This window comes from Gallus gallus, chromosome 1, assembly GCF_016699485.2.
Source record: "Gallus gallus isolate bGalGal1 chromosome 1, bGalGal1.mat.broiler.GRCg7b, whole genome shotgun sequence".
Classification (NCBI taxonomy): domain Eukaryota; kingdom Metazoa; phylum Chordata; class Aves; order Galliformes; family Phasianidae; genus Gallus; species Gallus gallus.
Window position 1 is genome coordinate 143,607,418 of NC_052532.1, and position 22,714 is coordinate 143,630,131.

At 36.9% G+C, this 22,714-nt stretch overlaps 1 protein-coding gene across 3 annotated transcripts in view; it reads left to right on the plus strand.

Annotated features, from left to right (window-relative positions):
* The window catches only part of NALCN (sodium leak channel, non-selective), a 214,682-nt gene that overhangs the window by 77,769 nt on the left and 114,199 nt on the right, over positions 1-22,714 (plus strand). For all 3 annotated transcript variants that reach the window (XM_040653961.2, XM_015274986.4, XM_015274991.4), the window contains exons 8-10: positions 1,994-2,136; positions 2,257-2,361; positions 5,009-5,095. In XM_040653961.2, coding sequence (XP_040509895.1) covers positions 1,994-2,136; positions 2,257-2,361; positions 5,009-5,095 — 335 coding nt within the window. The remainder of the gene's footprint in view (positions 1-1,993; positions 2,137-2,256; positions 2,362-5,008; positions 5,096-22,714) is intronic.

Sequence of the window (22,714 nt, forward strand, 5' to 3'; positions counted from 1 at the left end):
AAGAGAAATTATGGGTATGCCTGTCTGCTCAAGGCATTAGTTCTTACTATGCAGTTAGAAAGTCACTGCTACATAGTTCTTCTCTGCAGGACAATACAGAAGTAGAAATTTCCATGTCTAATCATTTTTCTTCAAAACAATTACCATAGATTTTTCATTTTAAGCTATCTAGGTTTTCTTTTGCTTTAGCTTGCTTGTCTCCTTTGTCTAAGTCCAAACACTCTTTTCGGTAGAGGTCAATGCTGGAGCTCTCCACAAAGAGCTGGCAAAACAGTGGGCGCATTCTCCTCCATCTTGTCTTACACAGGAAGACATCCATTAGTAAAATCTATTTGAATGCAAGTCACACATTTGGTCCAATTCAGATCTAACCATGATTATCTGCGATGCTAGGTGCACTATTTACTTATCTTTATTTATTATTATGCGTTTCTTTGCAAGACTGCTTAATGAGGGGAAGGAAGTTAATTATATATATTAATTGTGCAAACAGTCATATTTTTCTGTACTTAGAGAGGACCAAACTCTTTCTTATTGTAACTCATATGACAAGTTTACCATTGAACTTCGGAGATGCTCTCTTTGGGAGGCATTAGCAGAGTTAGCACTTTCCAAGCACTGCAGGTTTATAAATATCTCCATTCTCAGTAAAGTAAAGCTCATCTATCATTACTTACTAGCCACACAGAGGGAAAAATTAATGGGTAAGAAAACTGATCCCCAACAAGTGTTTTTATTCATACCAAAATATCATCTCTTATGAAAAAAGCAAGAAAAATCTCTACTCTTCATTTTTTTTTATATATTTTCCAAATTTATATATTACATACTTTTTATAGGAGACTTCTTAGTTTGTTCCTTTTATGTGGCAAAAATAGAGAGAAGAATGAAGAGTGCATGGCACTTCTTTTTCTAATTTTGTTATTTGTTTTATTTTTCCATATTTGAGATTTTGAGACCTATACCTATTAGACCTTTCATACTTAATAGACTTGTCATTAGCAAATGACTAGCTCATGAATAGGATGAAAACAGAATCAGAAGTACGTAAACTCTGGAGTCCATTCTAGAACGTCATCTAAGCCATAGCACCCTGACTCCATATAAGTGGTGAAATTGAACTTCTCTCCAAATTGTTTCTGTGAATTGGGGCACAGGCATTTTAGCGTTCCATCTGGTGCAGGTAACTGTAGCTCCTATGTTGCTAAGCATAATGATTTCATAGCCAAATTGCAGCTAGTGATAGAACTGAGAGACACGTGCATCATTTGGCACACTGTTCTCCAGTCTGCCCTGTGCTTTGCAGAGTATCTGTATGGAGCTTACAGCAGTAACACTCCCTAAAATTATTTCAAACCAGAGTGACGTATGACTCTCCAACCACAATCTCAATTTTTAAGTTTCTGTTGTAGAGATAAGGAGGAAGGAGGAGCTGGCTAGAGCACTTTGTCCCTCAGCCTTTAGGATGGGGTTAGATCTTATGCTTTAAATGACGAAGCAGTAACTTCACCACTTTTATTCAAAAGTGGTTGCCCCATATATAAACCCCTCATAACTTTTCTTTTATCAGGCACCATCTTGGCATATCGCTGCTACTCAGTCTGCCTTATGTTAATAGTGATTCCTTTCACCTGCTGAATGCTGAACTTGATAGTTTGAATAAAAGCTACCTTTTATCACAAGTGTTACTGTAGTGACATAATGGGACAAATTCTGCCTTTGAAGACATTTGCGTATTCCCAGTCAACTAATCTAAGGGATTATGTATGTGTGTCCAGGGAGGTAATGAAGTCTGGCGTGATATCAAATCAATTCATATTCAATTGCATAAAGAAGAAACAGAAATGCACCTGAAAATCTTCTCTTTGAAGTGATGAGAGGAGAGCTGATACCTTTTAGAGAAAAGAAAAATCAAATAGATAAAAGGTGATTGTTTGCTGATATTTAAAACTTTCAGGGGGCTTAATGCCAAACATTTTCATTTTTTTCTCAGGCACGAGCATATTTACTGTTTATGAAGCTGCTTCTCAGGAAGGCTGGGTGTTCCTTATGTATCGAGCAATTGACAGCTTTCCCCGATGGCGTTCATATTTCTATTTCATCACCTTAATTTTCTTTCTGGCCTGGCTCGTTAAGGTACTGAAAAATTTGTTCTCTTAAACTTGTCTGAAATACAGATCAGAATGAATTTCTTCTCTTTTCTGCTTGCTGAGCTTCATTTCAGCCATTCTTTCTCGTTTTTTTCTTTTTTTGCAGAATGTTTTCATTGCAGTCATCATTGAAACATTTGCAGAAATAAGAGTACAGTTCCAGCAGATGTGGGGATCCAGGAGTAGTACCACTTCAACTGCCACCACTCAGGTGATGAACCCAAATAATGAGTTTCTTTGAGGATTTGATAGTTTTTTTGTTTAAGAATGAATAATAAGTGAAACATTCTGGTGAATTATTGTTGCATCCCACTAGGTTCAGTTATATATGACTTTACGTGTTACCACATATGTTTTACAGTTGGTGTATGTATTTTCAGATAAAATTCTATTTTAGAGTATATTATCGTCTTAATAAAAATATGGTAGAGAAGATTAATGTGGTTCTCTAGTTGACTGGGTATGTTATGGAAGAGTTTCTATTTTAATTAAGTAGGATAGTAGTTTGTTTCTCATGTCACTGGACGGTTTGGAATTAGGGTTGCCAAGTGAATGTCACTTTCTGTACTAAGGAAGAGCTGAAATTGCAAACTGTAGCTGGAAGAAGAGAGGTCAGAGTGTAGCTGAAGTGTGAATGAAGTGCCGAGGCAATGAAAGAGCCATGCTCAGATTTGAAGTTGGCATAGGAAGTGAGAGCCTGGACTTAAGATAACGGGGTAGGAAGAAGATTTGATAGAAAGTGCACTAAGCTCAGATTGGGTAGTAAGAAAGACCCAGGTTGAAAAATAAGGGCATACAGGTTGAGACTTAAACTCCCTCACTCATTATTGTAACAATCATATTAAATATCCTGAGTGTACAAATGGTCAGACTTTTCCAGACTAGAGCATTTTGCCATCTTTGAGAGACCAGTACCAATTGCATGCAAAAAAAAGCCTTTAGAAAGACAGACGTGAGACATATACTGATGAGGAAAATTTTTCTAATCTCCATAGCTAGAGATTATTTGTTTTCTTAAACCAGAGGATTTATGTATCTTCAAAACTGTTTATTAATGCTTTCTGATATACCTTTGGATATTCTTGTAATCCTTATATAAATCTGTGATTTTTCTGCTTGTTGCTACATTTTTTGCCTCAAATAGACTTTGTCGCATTGCTACTGCATTTATTGCTTTGTCAAAGCAATTGTTGGTATCAATGTAATGTATAACAACAAGAAAAGACTTTTCTACATGGTACATACTTAGCATGAGGAATGTAGTTTTTATTTTACAGCAGAAGTTCCTGAGCCATAGAGGCTTAGCCTACGTCCTTTGGAACAGAGAGGTCTATATATGGAAACTCGAGTATCAGCCAATATTAAAGTATTCCAAGAATAAGAAAAAAAATCCAAAATAATGTCATGATGCTGAAGAATTAGGAACATATCAAATATAAATAGTATAATGCAAAATAAAAATGGTATGTAGGCTGCAGACAAGTAAATGGTTACTTTGTTCACTGAGTCACTGATATAATGAGGCATAAGGGGAGTCCTGCTTACTGGACTAAAAAAAAAGAGATTTATCTTCTTCTGTATTAAGGAGGGAAGGAAATTTATTCCAGGGTTTCTTGTTCAAAGCACCAGATGTAAGTTAAATACCTTTATTGTTCTATGTGTGAAATACCCTTGGGAAAGAGCATCGGTATCTTGTTTCATTTGACCACTTCATAAATCATTAAAGTGGTCCAGAAACTTAGTCCGAAGGAAGAAAGTCAAAGTCAATGAAGGGGGCTATGGAGAAGGATAAAAGGAAGGCTCTTGCAAAGCCCTTCAGCTCTGCACATTAAAGCATGGTACAAAGAAAAGTAAATGCTGATCTGAGTTGGCAACTCTTCCTGGTACCTAAATGCTACATAAGAACATAATCACAACTGCATTTGTGTGATGCTCCCCACAGTCTAATGAAAAGGCTTTCAGCCTTCAACCATGCTGCTGTGGCTGTGTTCTAGAGATGGCCTGCTTGGTGCTGAGTGTCGAGAAAAGGATGGGAGTGAGGTGGGAACTTTTACCTGCTTCGTTACATAATATATGCAGACCCTTAGACAGCAGTAAAAATGGTAGAGCCTTTCATTTTCTATCAAGGACATTTTAAGGGCAGTGTTTAATCACTCCCAGTCATGGCTTCTTGTTTCTTAAGCCCAGCAGTGTATGGCTTTTATGTCCTTTTGTTTCTGGCTTTTTTTCCCCCCAGAAGAAAGAGTTGATAAAATGTGAGTACCACTGTGGTCAAGAGACTTTTTTCATTTACATTGTAATTCAGCTATTTACATTAATTAAAAGCTTTAGGTAACAGTATAGAAGTACTGCACTGCTACTCTTGATGTGCATCGGTGCAAGAGAAATGAAGTCTGATCCTTGGACTAAAATAATTTTGTTTGTGAAAAAGTCAAGTGATGTCTTCTATTTGAAAATGCACTGTGAAACTTACTTTTAGGTCACAATGTGTTTGTATTTCTTTAGATTAAGTTTACTAAGGAAGAAATTTATTATGAATGGGTTCCACTATCTGATGGTAGGGATCCGAGTTAAGTTGATTCAGTTTCTGTGTTAGGACTAACAGAGATACCTTGTGTTTGATGTTACCTGAGTAAAATTCAGAACCTATTCATGTTGGGAAATGAACATGTTGCTTGCCTTTTTTCTGCAGCAATAAAAACTATTCCTCTTTCATTTTATGTTAACTGTCATGAAAATGTATGCAGGCCCTTAAGGATCTTCACTTGTGTTTATTCTTTATAATATTATTTTTATTTATACATCCCTTGTATTTATTGGCATGTAAAACATTTCTGACAACTATTTTCTCTTTCAAGATGTTTCATGAAGATGCTGCTGGAGGTTGGCAGCTTGTGGCTGTTGATGTGAATAAACCCCAGGGTAGAGCTCCCGCATGTCTACAGGTATGACATTGCTTTTTAATAAATCACTGTGTGTAACCAGCACTACTCAAATGTTGGCATAAGGACTGTGGTGAAAAATAGCAGCTACAGTATTTATAGTCAAAAATCATTTAAAATGCATTTAATACTGCAGTTCTTCAAAATTTGTTAGATTAAGAAAAAATGTATGACACTCAAAGTGAGAAGACTAGAAAAATGTATTCCTTATAAACACTCTGTATTGTGTGCTCAAAAGAGAAAGATATTTGATCTTATATATATATATGTGTGTGTATATATTTACTTTAAGCAACTTAAGTAATCTTTCCTTATCTCTCAGAATTTTTGTATAAGTCAAATCCACTAAACAGTTACACGTACCAAGAAGCTTGATTAATAATAATGAACACAGGGGTACCTCATTAATCTGGTTCCATCTTGAAAACAGACTCACTTGAGAAGGGGAAGATGCATGTAGATAGTGACTGGCTATTTCTTTTCCCAAATTTAATTTTTGTTTTTGAAACAGAAACAGAAACATCTTCTGTGGTATTCTAAAATAACTATGTGAGTATGTGGATAAAACATAGCTGAACTCTCAATGAAAATGCCTCCATGTGAAAGTTAGGATAGCATTTGATTTACCTGGTCTGCCTTTGCCCTAGTGAGGAATCATGTGAACAGATGGTAAAGTATGTTCCAGGGAATGTAAACCTCCTGCATCAGTGAGTGCTTAGAACTCTTGAATTAAAACTGCACTTCTCTTCTCATCCTCCCTTGTCAAAATCTGAAGGCTTTCCAGTATTCTATGACCTTGCTGGATGCCAGTGACATTCAAAAGAAAGCAATGCACTAAAATACTATTTCATTAAAATAGTGCCCCATATAGACTTCATTCTAGTGAAACAAAGACAAAAATACAGACCAAAGAAAGCATAACATCAAAGTCTAGATAAACACTCAGAACTTTATTCATCTCACCATGAGTTATTGTTTCAGTTCTATCTGTCCAAATGTAAAAAGAGAATAGGCTTCTGAAAAAATCCATGTATTTAAAGCCTTTGCAGTATTTTTGAAGGTGTTCTTTATGCATGAAATCCTTACTGAGTAGTGTGGTTGTTATTTTTCAAGGGTTTGGCTGGCTCTTGTTCCTAAAGAGAAACATGGTTTATAAATTTGAATTTAGGAAAGAGTTAATCGGATTGGAGAATATACATCCTACCTTTGGTGTACATTCAATTCATATGCGTTCTTCTGACCTTTAATATCTAAGGATTTTGTCATTCAATATCTTGTGAAAGATGGATTTCTCGGGAAAGGGTAGTGAAGTCTCTCCGTTGTCCTGTATCATTTTAATTAAGTTTCATAGTAAGTTTGGTTTTAGTAATTCCTCTCTGGGCTCTTTAAATATTACTGCTGTGGATGTAAAAGTGAGCACTATGAGAAGTTCTCTTTCAATAGTTGCATGGGTCTGGGTCTGTGCTTTGGTGAAACTTCACTTATTTGATGTATTCAGTTATTTAGAATTTACTTTCTCAACAAACTGTGCTGTGTTTTGGGAGAGGAAGTATCCTAGCAGGTAAGGCAATGGAGTAGAACTCTGGAGGTCTGCGTTCAGTTTATTGGCCAAGGACACATTTCTTGCAGACCTTGAGAAAACTACTTAATAGGCATCTTTGATTTAGTTCACATTCCTTAAGGTGGTAAGGTGTATGTATCCCTCCCAGATTTGGCTGTTGTGGTGTTTAAATCTACTAACTACTTGAGAGGCACTTCTATAAGATGGGCATGTACCATCTAATTAAGTATACATCCATCTCTCTAAAGTTGCCAGTGATGATGGAAAGATTGAAGTAATTTATGTGCTACAAGTAATACAAAGCCTTTCTAATGCAGCTTTTCAAGATGTTTCAGGTCAACCAGCTGGGTCTGTCAGATTTTACTAGTTTTGCCATTATACAGTCATTCTTAGTTCCTAAAGATTTGTTCAGGTGTTTCAGCCTAGAAAGCCTCCCTAGCTTAGATATAACATTGCAGTGGCATGTAGAGTAATGCCATTCTTGAACTAGTATTCTTGTACAGTACATTCTTGAACAATCCAGACAAGTATCCTGTGGGCTCTGCAGAGCTAAAAACCTTTTACAGTGAGGGTGGTGAGGCACAAGAACAGGTTTCCCAGAGATGTGGTGCATGCCCTGTCCCTGGAGACTTTCAAGGCAAGACTGGATCAAACCCTGGGCAACCTGATCTAGCTGTGGTGTCCCTGTTCAACGCAGGGGAGTTGGATTAGATGGCCCTCAGAAGTCCCTTCCAACTCTGAGGATTCTATGATTCTATTGTAACTTTGTCTCACTGAAACACATCGTTATTGCAACAAACTGTCCAATTAGATCAGACCTAATGAGAAGGATAACCACATCTTTACACTTCTGTCACTGCTGTTCTACAAAAAGGGGATTTCAAACAGCTATTAGAATCTTGCTTCATGAAAAGTGTGCTGGGCAGGTGAGCACTGGAGCACCTGTCTTCTTGTCCTGGCATTGTATGACATAAAGGCAGAACAGAATCAGCAAATAAATTTGGGATGTGCTCTTGTATACAACCTCATACCAGTTAAAAATGATTAAAATTAAAAGGATGTTAATCTGGTATTTTGGAATCTTACTTAACTCATACACCCATCTACTAAGTTTTATCTTTTTAGAGCTGGCTGGAAGTGGCAACATGAGAAATCAGCAACAGTATTGTTTCTGATTTTGACTTGCAGATCTATCCCAACGTGTGCCAAAGAGGCTTTTATTTCAGTGTAATGGTTTTATATTTTTTCTTTTTTTTTTTTTTCTTTTAAATGTTCCCAAAGGTGCTTTGTGGTCTTTTGTTACTTGTTCTTACTGCTCCCCATGACTGGCATTGATTTTAAATATTGATTTTCTTTTGTCACTGACAAATATTCTTTGTGCTTGCCATTTTGACATCAGCCATTTCACATGATTGCATGCTGAGGCTCCCACATTGCTATATTATTTTGCTACTGTTGGTATTACTTTAACACACTGTAGTGTGTTAGAACTTCCTGCCTACCATGGCTTACTCCTACAAGCACAGTAGGAAGCTCTCAGTTCACAAATAAAGAAAAATTGAGTAACAGACTTCAAAAAAAATTATTTAAAAACTCTTTGGGGATGTATTTATCCCTTTGATCCCATACTAAAGTCATGCTGTGTTTCTTATTCCTTTCACATTAATTTTGGAGATTGCTGATGCTTTTATCACTCCTTCCTTCTCTCTGGCTTCTAGATCACATAGTGTTGTAAAATGTGTATACTAATTTAAAGCTGAACTGGAAAGCTTCAACTCACATGTCTTCCAAGAAACTGTTTGATATTGCTAATACCAAGAAATAACATCTTCAGTCTTTTTAGTAAAGTCTTAATGAACAAAGTGTGGAAATATTGTTCCTCTGGAAAATACAGGAACATAGGCAGACAAAAATTCCATGTTCCTGCTAATATTTTGGGGTCGTATGTCCAGAAGAAATGAAACACACTGCTGGTGATGGAATGGCATCTATAAAAATCTTGGGAACTCTGTATGCATTATGTAAGTGTGAGTAGAAATGGTCACCTACTCACAAACTTCAAATGTACTCATATTCTGATAATAAAATCTTCCACAGATTAAAAATACTGTTTTCCATTTTAATTTTAAGTGCTCCATCTAGGGAAGAAGTAGAAGGTCACAAAGCTATGATCTGAAAAAGCAAGATACATTATTATAATTACAGTGCTCTTGAACATATGATTAATGTCAGAAATTTAATCATGTATTTTTACCTCAAAAAAGTAGTCTTTCATGCTGTGTAATATTAACAGAATGGATGTATATATTACAGAACTTTAGAGAATCTTGAAGGGAAGGATAAAGAGATCAAAAGTAATAAAGAAAGATAGAAAACATATGGAGGGTGGAGGAGACATACTCAATTCCTATTTCTTTGATCATTTTAGCAGTTTCATAATGGATATATTGAATGAGAGAGAAACAAGATTAAGCCTTTCTTTAGGGATTTTCACTGCAGGAGTAACAAGAGAGCACAAATGGCTTTTCTCCTCTATCTTGGGAAGTAATTATTAATGAACTTGAAAAGCATGGTACTGCTTTATGTAGTAATTTGCCTTTTTCTGTAAGTTTGGAATCCAGCAAAAGGTATGCCTACTCGGTCTTATTCTCTTCTTACCATTAGATACATGCATAAATACCTTTCCTTCAATTAACTGAAGTCCTGTCTTAGAGTGAAAAAAAGGAAAGAAAAATCTTCTCTGCAGTAGGAAGAAATGGTGAAACTCTGGCGTAGAGAGGTAGAAATTCTATCATCTGGCTAGCTCTTAAACTGGTTGAGAATTCACAAAATGGAGTAGTGTTCAACATGTACTCAGTTTCAGCTTTATGTCATATCACATGAGAAAGGTAAAGCTGTGACCATCCTCTGCTGCCTGGTTCCCCTTTTTCAGGGATTTTTAACCACAGTAACAATGGTAACTGAAGAGACAATGAGTATTCTCCTGTGATGCTGCAATTCAGTCTTTTCTAGGAATGTAAACTGACAATAAACAATATGTCATTAAAAGAATTTCTGAATTAAGACAGTTGAAATGACTACAGTCCATTTAACTGGAGGAAGAACTACACCAGCCACAATGAAAATGATCTGCTATCCTGTTAAGAACCACTCTCTTTCTCTAATACAAATTCATAGAATCATAGTGTCATTTAGGTTGGAAAAGACCTTCAAGAAACTCGTAGGTGTGGCACTTAGGGACATGGTTTAGTGGGCATGGTAGCGATGGGTTGACAGCTGAAATTGATGATCTTAGATGATTCTGTCATTCTATGATTCTGTGATTCTATGTCCAACCATCAACCTGACCTGCTGAATCTCATCACTAAATCTTGTCCCTTAGTGCTAAAAACCATGGACATTTGCATATTCAGAAAGACTGAGGATTCTGAGGTGTTTTTAACCAACATTTTTAAAGATAATCCCATAAAAAAAAGAAGGATCAAACAAATTCTGCCCAACTAATTTTTCTCCATGTTTGAGTTTACCATTCTTTTTTTTACTAAAAGGGACCTGAAAAATACTGAGTCCCATAATGAAGGTATGAGAGTACTCAAAAAACTAGTAAACAATATATGTGTCTTATCTTCAAAACTGGCCATTACCAGAAATAGGCAAGTATAGATCATCCTTCTCTGAGCTCATTCTCCATCCTAGACTTAAGCAGACATTCATTTAGGGGCTTCCTAGAGTGGATGTTAAATTTGGGCTATCATATTTAGCATCTACTTATGGATTTTTCAGCTATGAGTTTATCCAGCCTTTTTTTGAGCCCATTAATTGTTTTGGCTTCCAGAATATCTTGCAGGAGAAGCTAAAAGTAAATGTGTAGCATTTCAACTGATTACAATTGAGGAATTTTATTTTTTTAACATTACTCAGAAATAGCAAATTTGTAGTGCAAAAAATACTGATTTTAATTCTGAGATTGATCCTCCTTTTTTTTTTTCTATAATAAAAGAATTTGGAACTACAGAAATTTACAATGACATGATTATAAGCTGTTGTAACATGCAGTCGGTAACAAATGAGACATTATGGAATGTAGATTAGATGATGGGTACTTTATTTTTGTATTTGTGTGTAAAATTAGATTTAGCAGTGATGAGGAAGTTTCAAAAAGTAAACTAGACTGTGGGTATCTTCGCATATGTTTCACAGGAAACACTGCAAAAAAAAATTGACTGGTGTATCTGGTGACCAGTCTGTTATTTCCCAAGAAAATTTTAAGATCTCCCATAGGTGACCTTATGGCACTAACAAACAATAATTAACTAATAGGTTATTAAATTCCTGGAGTAATTTTGTCAATGCTTCTAATGCTCTGCTATTGTCTACATTCATTTAGTGAACTTAGTGAACATAATAGGGTTCAATAAAGCAAAGTGCAAGGTTTTGCACTTGGCTCAGGGTAATCCCAGAAATGTTTACTAACTGAGAGAAAAATTCCTTGAGAGTAGCCCTGCTGAGAAAGACTTCTGGGTCCTGGTAAATGAAAAACTTAAAATGAGCCAGAAGTGTGTGCTTGCAGACCACAGTATCCTGGGCTGCATCAGAAGAGGAATGGCAACCATGGAGAGGGAAGGGACTGACCCTCTCTACTTTTCCTCATGAGGCACCACCTGGAGTACTGCATCCAGATCTGGGGCCTCCAATACAGGAAAGATGTAGAGCTTTCGGAGCTGGTCCAGAGGACTGGAGTACCTCTCCTCTGAAGACAGGCTGATGGTGCTGGGCTTGTTCAGTCTGAGCAAGAGCAAGCTACAGGAAGACCTTATTATGGCCTCCAAGTATTTAAAGGGAGATTATAAACGGGAGAGAAATCAACATTTTGCACATGTAGATAGTGATAAGACAAGGGGGAATGGTTTTAAATTAAAGGAGGAAGGATGTAGATTAAATGTCAGGGAGAAGATTTTTACCGAGGGTGGTGAGGTTCTGGAACAGGCTGCCCAGAGAGGTTGTGGATGTCCCATCCGGGGAGGTGTTCAAGGCTGGTTTGGATGAGGCCCTGGGCAACCTAATCTAGTACTTGATCTAGTGGTTGGCAACCCTGCCTGTGGCAGGGGGTTTGGAACTTGATGGTCCTTGAGGTCCCTTCCAACTCAAGGCATTCCATGATTCAATCATTTAAAGGAAAAGTCACTTCAAGGAGGTACAGAACTGCATGCATATTCCCACCTGAAAAGGCATAGAACCAACCTGCTTATGTTTGTGCCTTACTTACCTTCTCTCTCTTTCTTTCCTATTTCTCTTTTTTTCTTCCCTACCTGGCTGCCTTTTTTTTCCTTTGTAACCACTAAAACTAAGCATGTTAACAAAGCATTCTAAGTTCTTCTGTGGTCATAGTTTCCTCTCCATAGTTTTCCATTTATATGAACTGTAGTGAAAAAGAGCAGTTTAAGTGAATTACTAGCACAATTTGTAGCAGTATAACTGCAGAAGCTAAACAGAAAGAAAGCAAGCATATTGACATCTCTGTTTTATATTTCAACAAATAGATTTCATGAGCACGAATTCCTCAGCTTGGACATGTAATTTTCCTGCAGACTTAGAGTATCAGAATCCCATCACAAAGATGAAACAGATAAGAGTTAAACTACAATTTAAGCTTATGAGAGAGTAATGATTTTCCTTGGCAGTATTCTTGGTTAGAGGAGGGCCTGCTGCAGTTGAAGACATGGTCACATGATGCCCTTGACATCTCCTTGGGAGATTTAACATTGAGGATTTGGAATTTTTCGGAGGCAGTAGGTTTTCAAAAACCTTCTGATGTAAGACTTGTGGAACTGTTGGCTGACACTTAGAATAAGTCAAGTCTCTGAACTTCCCCTTATTTTGGGACAAGTGGATAGTAGACCTTTTTGTGTAGCCCTGATTTTTCAAATGGGGCCCCAGAAAAGCTTTCTGCCCCACATGCAGAGACATTTTTTCACCCATTAAGGGGCATTAAGTGGAGACATTCAATCCTTTCAACATTGTGGTCAAATTAACCAGCAAAAAAAATCTCCCATCATAAAGATACACAAGTTGTTGTATTTTTAAAAGACTGCTTTGGCTGTATGCTTCTTTCTTTAACCTGAGTGTTTTTGCTGATATCTGAACAGGCAGAATGGACCTTTTCAATAATGGACTTCAATACAGCCTGTAGTAATAATTTGCACTTACAATTTGAAGGGCACTTAAGTGTCAGTAAATTATAGAAACTATTCAATAATGTCACTAAAATTAAAGTTCGGCTGAGTTTCCTTTAGAAAATTTTATTTCTGGGGTTAAATGTGTCCAGTGTTTCAAATCCCATCAAACTGAAAACAGATATTTAATCTGTCATGTAGCTTTTTTGTGTACAGCACAATTACAGCAATCAAAGTGCTGGAAGCAGCAGCAGCAGCAGCATGACTTCCTTTTGAGCTGTAACTTGGATGACAAATCTAAGCAAAGTGGAATACTGCAGAGTCTTAGAATAAAACTAGCAGGAATTTTTCACTTTGTGAGAGTTGTTCTTGCCCCAGTATTTTCTCTATTTCTAATATTTCTCTAAGAAAGTTTTCCTTTCACTAGAATTACATAGAACATCATGTTCTATAGTTCTATAAATTGTTAGATTTAAACCCCCTGATCTTTACAGGATTTTGAAACTTTTAAAATTATCTCTCTGCCATGTTCTTTTTTATTATTGTTGGGACTCCTCAGTGGTCATTGTAGAGAGTGATTCCTATCGTGAATCTGAAGGGCACATAATTCACATATGGGGGATGCTGAATTTCCTCTTGCATTTTCTGTATTTCACATGGAGTATGTAGTCACATGGAGACTACATGAGCCTTGTGGCTTTCTCAACTCCTCAGTGAAGTTCCTAAGAGTAATTGGGTGAATCTGAGCTTAAAAAGCAGTTCTTAGTAAATCTTGAAATAAGTGGCCATTTTGTACACAGATGAAAATTTTTATTTACAAAGATTCCTAAGTGTACCTAACCTCATTTTTTCATAAATATATTTATAAGGAAAAATCTGTGCCTTTTATTATCATATTCTTATTATTGGAAACACTGACCATAACTCCTCTGAGAGTCAGCAGGGTCCCACTTCATACCGAATGTCCATAAGCCCTTAGCAGATGCCAGCGTTAGGATCATGAAGGCACAGGTCTCATACAGCCAGCAGCAGGAGGTGGGCATTGCCAGAGGACATCAGAGAATCTGAATCTGGTGGTTTCCATTTTTCTACGATGTGCACCCAAGTGGAGGATGTATACTTTCCCATTTTAGGTGTGCCAGTTGTTTTGGGGTAAATATGTTAAACCAAAGTCTGTATCTTCATTTTCTCCACTAGTCCATAATAATCTATTTTAAAATATTGTGTGTCCTTGGAAATTTAATAAAATTGATATAGTGTGAAAACAGAAAATTGTTTTTCTTACGAAAAGAAAACAATATTTCTGCTTTGAGCTCTAAATCACATTTGTTTTCATAATGAAAACCAGCTGTGGGGTGGTTTTTTTGTTTCTTTCTTTGTTTGTTTATTTGTTTTGTAGACAGCTTAATTGCCACTGAGTACTGAAACTATATTGTTTCTTTAAAGATGTTGCTTAAAAACACCTCAAGAACTTTAATCTTTCTGAATGTGTGAAAGGTCCCAAATTTGTGGTACTAAGGGATATAGTTAAGTGATTAACTCAGTAGGTCAGGTTGACAGTTGGACATGATGATCTTGAATCTCTTTTCTAACTGAAATGGCACGATAAATATTGCACTATAATTCTGTATGAGTATATTTTTAGTATGCTGCTTTAAAGCAAAATTGAGTCCTGTTTCTGCAAGCATGCATGTTAAATTTTCCTATGTTTTTTGCATCTCTTAAATCCTACTGAAATCAGTAAAAGGTACCTAAAGCTTTGAGAATCATTGTTTTATATGAGTGATTTCATTGACATAAATGCAGTTGTTATACAGAGAATTATTTCTGCAGTCATATCAAAGCCTTCATCCTTCATGCTTTGTGAATCTTAAAGTATCAGCTGACGAGAAGCATTGTCAGCTGACATATGCATTTTTTGTAAGCTAGAAGGCTGCAACTAAGCACAGTAAATTCAAATCTTTAAGCTGATTCCCTCACGATTTTGCTTCCCCTTCCTAGGATTACCCTTCCTTCCTGAACTTACCTCAGATCTTTGAAAAGAGGGGCTTTGAGGCCCAGCAGGCAAGGACATTGTGGCATATGGAGGATGGCTACTGACTTCCTTGGTGTTTACTGTACATAATAAAAATGACCCTTGGTCATTTCTGAACCCCTGCGACATCCTTGTGTCCTTCTGGTGCAATTGTTTCTCTGTCTTTATTTCTGACAACACAAGGTGGTACAGGGGTTGTGTTGCAGCTCACCAGTGCTGTGGGATGATGGCTTCATACTGTCAGGGTTGGTACCAGGGCAAAAGAGATTATTCAAGTCCTCAAACTTCTGTGATGTTACAAGAGTGTGCTGAATGGAGGGAGACATACTTGTGTTTGAAGAGCTCCCACCCAGACCCATGCAGCCTGCTAATAATTAGGCAGGCTGGTTATGGTGGCCAGTGTTCCTTCTTTGCTTTCTTTCTTTTAACAAAGTAGAAGTATCATCTGGCACCAGAGATTGGATTTTCACAGGGTGAAAGCTTTTCAACAAATTCTTTCTTAACACAGGAAGGATGAAGTACAATCCTTAGATTAGGAAAAAGAAAAAAACAAAAACATGCCTGATTGTTAATGCTGACTAGAAGGAGGGAGTAGAGAGAACAGAAAACTATTCATGAATAAAATGGAGTATACATTATGTGATACAAAGGAAATAAGAGAAAAATTCTAGTAAGAAAATGTTGTAGGTACTTTGGAAGAGTTTGTGCAGTAGCAGGAGAATGCTCTCCTGTAGTTCTTGTCAGACAGGCTGGGCAAAAAGCTAGAAAACAGTACTACATCGGTAGGGCTAAGGCTATGATACAGTAGATTATTTTTTTACTTTCTTATAAGATGAGAAAGACAGCAGTAAACCACAGCTGGAACAGTGGCACTCAACTATGTTGGAGTTTTTCCCTAAGTTTGCCTAGTAGCTGTTGTGAGTTTCCTAAGGAAGTTCCACTTTGAGTTACTGAATAAAGCTCGAGAGTTCATACTTTAAGTGTTAAGTGCTGCCATTTTATTAATTGTACTTATTAAATCATATCCATTTATCTAGCATATTCTTTTCGGAAAAGTCAGACTCAGGAAAGCAGATATATATGTTAATGGGCTTGATTTCAGAAATTGTCTAACTACAGATGCTGTTAATATGGCAGAAGTGGGAGTACATGTGTGGTGCTCCTTTATTTCTGGTCTCTACTTCTCTCTGTAGGATCTTAAATACTCAGAAGAGGAACTGAAACACTAAATGAAAGCTGACTGTATGCCTGATTCCCTTCTTCATGCTCTCTTTATCTGCACACAGGTTCGATTCCCTTCTTTGCTCTCTTTATCTGCACACAGGTTTGCCATCCAGTCAGTGATCCTGTTGGCTAAGAGCTATCATCTTGGATACCTTCTCAGTTTTCTTTGGTAGCTTCCAAGCCATTTCTGCTGAGAATCTGTCTCCCACGGACTACTCATGGCTTTTACCTATAGTCATTCAGTTTCATCCCTTGTACAAACTAAGGTTTTCTGGTTCCACACACCTTAGAAGCCACCACCAATAAATCCATTCACAGATCTTTAATTTCTCCATACTTTTTTCCTTAGCCAAGATTCAGTAACCTTTGGTCTGAGGTGGCTGTCCTTTACCAAGTCTGATAAACCTTCTCTGTTCAGGCCTACTTTCCCTTATCTGCCACTGAAGGAGAACTTCTTTCCTCTTGTACATACATATATACACACATGTATGCACAGCAGTTACTGAAACAGGGCAGAAACAAAGGAAGCAAGTATAACAGACCTCTGAGCAAGTTTGTTACTGTTGAGCAGTTCTATGTTTTGCCACTGGAGAATTATCTGTATTATTTATCTGGGTGTCTCTTTTTCCTGCCAAGTGCATGCCTGTTATATGTTTTGTGGAGCTGGAATAGCTCATGTACTACTACTGTACTGTATTCTTTTTTGCATAGATTAAATGTCTTCCTGTTGAAGGAAACATTTGTGTGCTGTTAGGCATCAGGTAGACTTTACCCATTGCTGCCCGTAGTGTTTTGCTGAGATCAGAATATAGCTGCTATCTGAGTGCTGTTTGGTTGTTGTTTTCCTATTGTAAGCACATTCAGTGATAAGCTTGATTGAAAGGGAAGGTTTTAGTAACCATCAATTCTGCAAACCAATCTGTTTTTCCATTTTTGTACATTAGCTCTTTAAAGTAAAGTTCCCACTTTTCTGAAGATTGCACACTTTCTTTAAAATGACTTTGTTGAACAAAAGTCTAAAATACCAGTAGAAAGAGAGAAAAGAGAGATGTACTGTGGAAATAGTAAGGCATATCTGTATTGCACAACCACCTAGAGCTCACTACTCACACTTTGCTTTTGGAATGCATGGAAGGACATGGCAGGCAACACACTTGAAATTCATATTTTTACTCTGTTGATTCAGATAACTTTAAAATGAGGACCACAGTAATAATGACAGGCTCGAAAAAGTTTCAAGCAGCTTGGTTAGCATCACAAAGTTTTCAGCAGTTAGGCAATGAATGCAGTTCTCCAAGAAATTATATTTTTGCCTTAGTATGAAGCCATCCTGCATATGCCATTCTCTGCCTCACTCACACCCACGCTGCAAAGGTTTTTATCTACTGAGGTACACGCTACTGCTCCTTCAAGTTCACTGAAAAGATCGGAAGCTTTGTTCAGAGCTTTTGTGATCACATCATTGAAAACTACACTGTCGTGTGCACATACCAGATGCACATGACCTTAATTCCAACATTTTGTAACTTCATAGTTTTGCAGATTTGCTTTAATGGGAAGTAACTTTTGTCTAAAGCTATTAAACATATACGCCCTTATTATGTTTCCTGAATACCATATTCAGCAAAAATTCAGTGTAGCAAGCAAAGGCATATGTTTGAAACTCATTAAAAGCATTGAAATGGGTAAGGATTTTTTGCCCCGATCCCCTTATTGGTGCCACTGGGGTTGTTTGTGCAAAGGTAAGCATGCAGGTATGCATGGCAGTCTGGCCTACTCTGTATCTTGCAGAGGATGGTTTACTTTTTTTGTGGTTTCTTACTTTTATTTGTGTGCTCCCAGCTAGAAGGATTCCCCTGAGAGAAGGGAGCCCTGTTCAATTTTCAGGGATGCTTCAAAGCACTCTTAAGACAGAGGTGGTTGCAAAGGATGTGGCTGGTGTCAGGCAAGGTATAGGTAAATAATAGCATTAGGATCTTGCAGCCTGTGTCATGAATGGTTGTGAGTAGGCACCCTCAGAGATGTGATAGAAGGAGCTTCCTGAGCACAGAGCAGACTGAGCAGAGAGAATGCAGTTGAGAATGTCACTGAGTTAACTAAAAATGAACCTGTAACAGTGGTCTGCCTGCAAGGATATTTGGACAAGGAGGTAGCTGTTTATGAGCTTTCTTCATTCCTATGATTTCTGATTAAGTTGTGGTTATTCTTTTCCTGTTTAAAGAGTTAACTTTCTGCTTTTCGTGGCAGTAAAATACAGGGTTTATGTTCTTGCTGTTGTTACTGCTTAAAAGCTTTTTGGTCTTCTTAGGGCATAGTTCCCTAAAGGAAAGGTCTGAGCAGATCCATCGCAAAAGCAGTAGCTGACATGGAGTCAATCAACAAACACTTTAGAGAGAAAATTGATGCAGAAAAAAACAAAAAGCTCTTGAATTATCTCAAATGAACATTATTTTAAAGATGAAGCAATGCAGTTTACTTTCAAACTAAACATTGTAAGAATATTATTCAATATTTATGATTAGAAACAATTCTCATTCTCTGTTCAAAATTCTGTCCCCAAACCAGCCTCATGTGATGGTTATTTTTAGGTAATAAAAATTAAAAACTAGATACAGATACATCAACTTTGGCTTGTGGGCTTTTCATGTGACTGTTTTGGAGCAGGTTGTTATTCACTGATCAAACTGCAAACAAGAATGATTTACTGCTCTTGGGTTGGCTTTCTGAAAGGAAATTTGTAAGGAATTCTCAGTGCTCTGCAGGTCTAAGTTTAGTGACCTTGTTTTATTTATTCCTACCCTACCCTTTAAAGAACAGAATCCACTTAGTACTAAAGGGCGTATGACTGGCAGAGCTTTTTCCATACTCTGTTCCTCCAGATTTTTTTTCTTCCCATTTGGGAGATGTACAGCGGAGAAATAGCAGAACCAACATCCAACTCAGCAAGAGCTATTCCACCACTGGCAATGGAGAAGGATTTCATCTCTAATGTTCTGAATATACAGAATTGCTTTTTGCAGTCTTTAAAAAGAGTAGATTGAAATAAATCTAAATGTCAAACAGTCTTCAAACAAACAAAACTACTATAAACCCATGAGGAGAAAGGGACGTGCTTCTGCTAAATGTTCCTCCATAAAAGCATGAAGATTTAGAGGTTTATGGGAGAAACTAGCTGGCTATTTCTCCCAGCTATATATATAACAAGAAAAATGGATTTCCTTAAATTTACTATAGCTGTAAGAAATTTACTTTCTTGCATATGTTTAATCTTGAACACCTTTTTTTTCCATACTGCCTAGTTCTTGGAATTAATGATGTACTAATATACTTCAGCAATTCCAAGAATTGTTTTGTACTTTTTCATTGGAACTTATGTGCCTAAATCGATTGGCTGCTTGAAAATCTTGATCTCTAAGACAATTCCAGATGTGAGTCTGATGTTTTTGTAAACCAACAAGAAGCTTACGATTAGACAGTTTAGTACATGTACAACGTACATAGTGAATGCTACAAACACTTTTCTGTGGATTGTGCTTATGTAAATGTCTTAAGCTAAAAACACCAGGAACTTGCAGCATCATTAAAATGAAAGTGCAGTAATATAAGTGGGTATATATGAAACAGGGTAGTTTGTATGGGAACTGTCGAATCACGGCCTGAAACTCTGATTGATCACCTAAGGTGAGCGCTGAGTCAGCTGCAGGGGGCACAGGTGAATGCAATTTCACCTGAGTGACCTCCTAGACCCCATTTAAGGGCTCTCTCCCAAGGAGGAAAGATCTCTATCTGGATATCATTTCTTTTGGAGCCCTTCTGTTAGCCCAGGATATGGGTAAGCTCTTTATTTCATTATTCCTTTGTAACATGATAATCTTTCTGGTCCTATACTTGTATACCTATTTACCTTACAATCTATATACCTGCTTGCCATATAGTGGTTACTCTTGCGGATTATTTGGAAAATTGTAGGAATACTGATACTTAGGCTCTGTTGTCAGAGAAAAAGAAAAATGCAAGTGCTGTAAATGAATATACAATTTACCTTGTGTACACTATTGTCATGACTAAATAACCAGTAAGGTTAATCCTACTGGTTGTTCAAGAGAACAACAACCTATAGTATGCAAAAAATGAACATTAGTAACTGTGGTTTAGACGTGGTTGTGGGTGGGATAGCAACGTTAAGTAAAACTTAATTTAAAAATCACTTAAAAGCCAAGCAAGTGCAAATGAGGGCAAGGATAGATATTTATGCATAGGTGTTATACAGAGATGTAGGAGTAATGGAATTTTTTTTGGTATCTCTGAGGAGTCTGACAACTAAATGTGCTGATCAGACTTGACCACCTTAGGTGCTCCATCGTTAGTAGAAAGACATTTACGGAAGGTGATTATATAATTTATATAATTGCGTAATTTTATGATAGTCATCAATGATAGCTCTATGCCTAGGAGATTTAAACATTCTAGATTCCAGCTGAATTACTGAATCCCATTCTGAGGTAATACTTTTCCAGTGGGCCCTACCCTTCAAATAAGTATATTAATGAAAAGTTTTGGAGCGCTTTCTAGTTTGCAGACACACCAGATTTCATCTGCAGAAAATAAAATATACTTTGCCAAGGCTGAAAACTGGGCATCTGTGTCTGTATAGGTTATACTACACTGACATTTAGGATCACATGTTAACTCAATGTACTGCAATATAGCATGAATGACAACTCCTCCTAAAGAATTTGTAGTGATAAAAGAATTACGGGAGTGTGTTTACTGATGTCTTTCAAACAATCCTTCAATTTTGTATGTATTTCAGTGGCCAAGATTAAAGAGACTGGTATTGGTAAAGACAAACATCTTCCTTACTATCTAATATAAACCTAATCTTTATTAAATAACTGGAATTTCTACAATTTCTTCTTTTTCAGGGAAGACTGTATAAATGAGAATATTGCTTTATGATTTATATTAATGTGACCATTTTTAAAAGTGCTGTAGATTTTTTTTTTCTTGGAAAAATAACTGAATGATTTTCAAATGGAAAAAAAAAAATCTGAATTTCTGTAACTTGCCCCGATGTTTTCAGATTTATGTTATTAGCTTGTTTTATCGTTTAATTACAGCATATTTCATCTTTCCTCAAGTCTTACAAGGTACCTTATAATTCCACTGAGAATTATCAAATAAGAATTACGTAGTACAAATATAGGACAACAGAATTTTCCTATCAAAGGATATTCTTTGTTGCTCAAAAATGTTTGATGCTAATATTTTAAAGAAACTCTTTGAAGTTAACTTCAATAGAAACTCTTACCATACAAACTAGAAGAGAACTCAGTTCACTAATTAGCTGCTTCATTTTGATTTAGTGTATATCAAAATCAATTCACAATTATGGTGGTTTTTTTTGCAATTAAACTTCTTAAAACAGCTATGTATGTGCCAATGGGAAACTTTTAACCTGCTGTTCTCTTTTATTCAGTTTCCCTTCTTTTCATTTCCCACCTACGTTTAAGATTCTACATGCTTACACAAACAGTGCACTCACCAGTTTAAAAGGAAGAACTGGAAGAAAGGCTCATGTAAATAAATCCGTATCTTAGAGTGAGTTACACAAGTCCATGAATGGTAATTCCCCTATCATTGCCATCCAAGACTCCATCAAGTATTTTTGCTTGCTTGCCATGGTACTGTGTGCTGTGTTCTCCTTTGCTTCTCTTCTGTGTTTCTGTCCTCTACCTGCAGTGATTGAGGTTTTTTTACTTTCCACTCCATGTACTCTCACATCAGATAAATAGTTGTGAAGTGACGATTCATGAAGAATGTATGTGAATAATTTTTGAAAGAATGAGTTGTAGGGAGAAAATCACCATTAAGCTGAAGAATCAGTGGGAAAGGTAATTTAAATATTTTGTTTCTTCTTCCTTAGTCAACCAAATTCTTACAGTCCATGTTGCTTGTCTGTATGGAGGGCATGTCCTGAAAATTTATCATTTTCACCCAAAACCACATATTACCTTGTATGTCTTTATTGCTTTCCCAATCTCATTTACTTTACTGTAATCTCAAGCATGTCTAGCTGCATTCAGCAAGGCAGCTCTTAATTAGGCATTAAATCTGTCGCAGATCAAACCTACATGCTGCTAAGTAGACAAGGAGATCCAGCAGGTTGTGATGGTGAAAGCAGTCCAAAAATTGGAACTGCATGCCCCTACAAATGGTCTCCTTGTCTTATTAGACTTACTAATACCTGTATTTGGTGCATCTGTTGATTTGCTTTCTGTAGGACCTACTAAGTTCTGTGTGATAAGTATGACCACTGTTATGAACACTGCATGATATGCTTATCTCTTTTCATATGGCATCTACAATTTTAACTCTTCTTAATCCTGTTTGGAAAAAACAATAAAAAGCATGGAAATGGTGTGCAGGCTTGGGCTGACATATAGGGCCCTCCATCTGTCTCAGAAGGGAGTCCCCTGTGACAGTTACACTTCTTTCCTTCTTGACGGAGGCAGTCTTTAGGCATGGAGTCTACCACTTCACTCTAGGCAACTTTCTGAGTAGACCTTCGACTGCATCCTCACTCACCTCTTCCTCAAGTTCCAGAGCCTCAAACCTGTTACACAGGG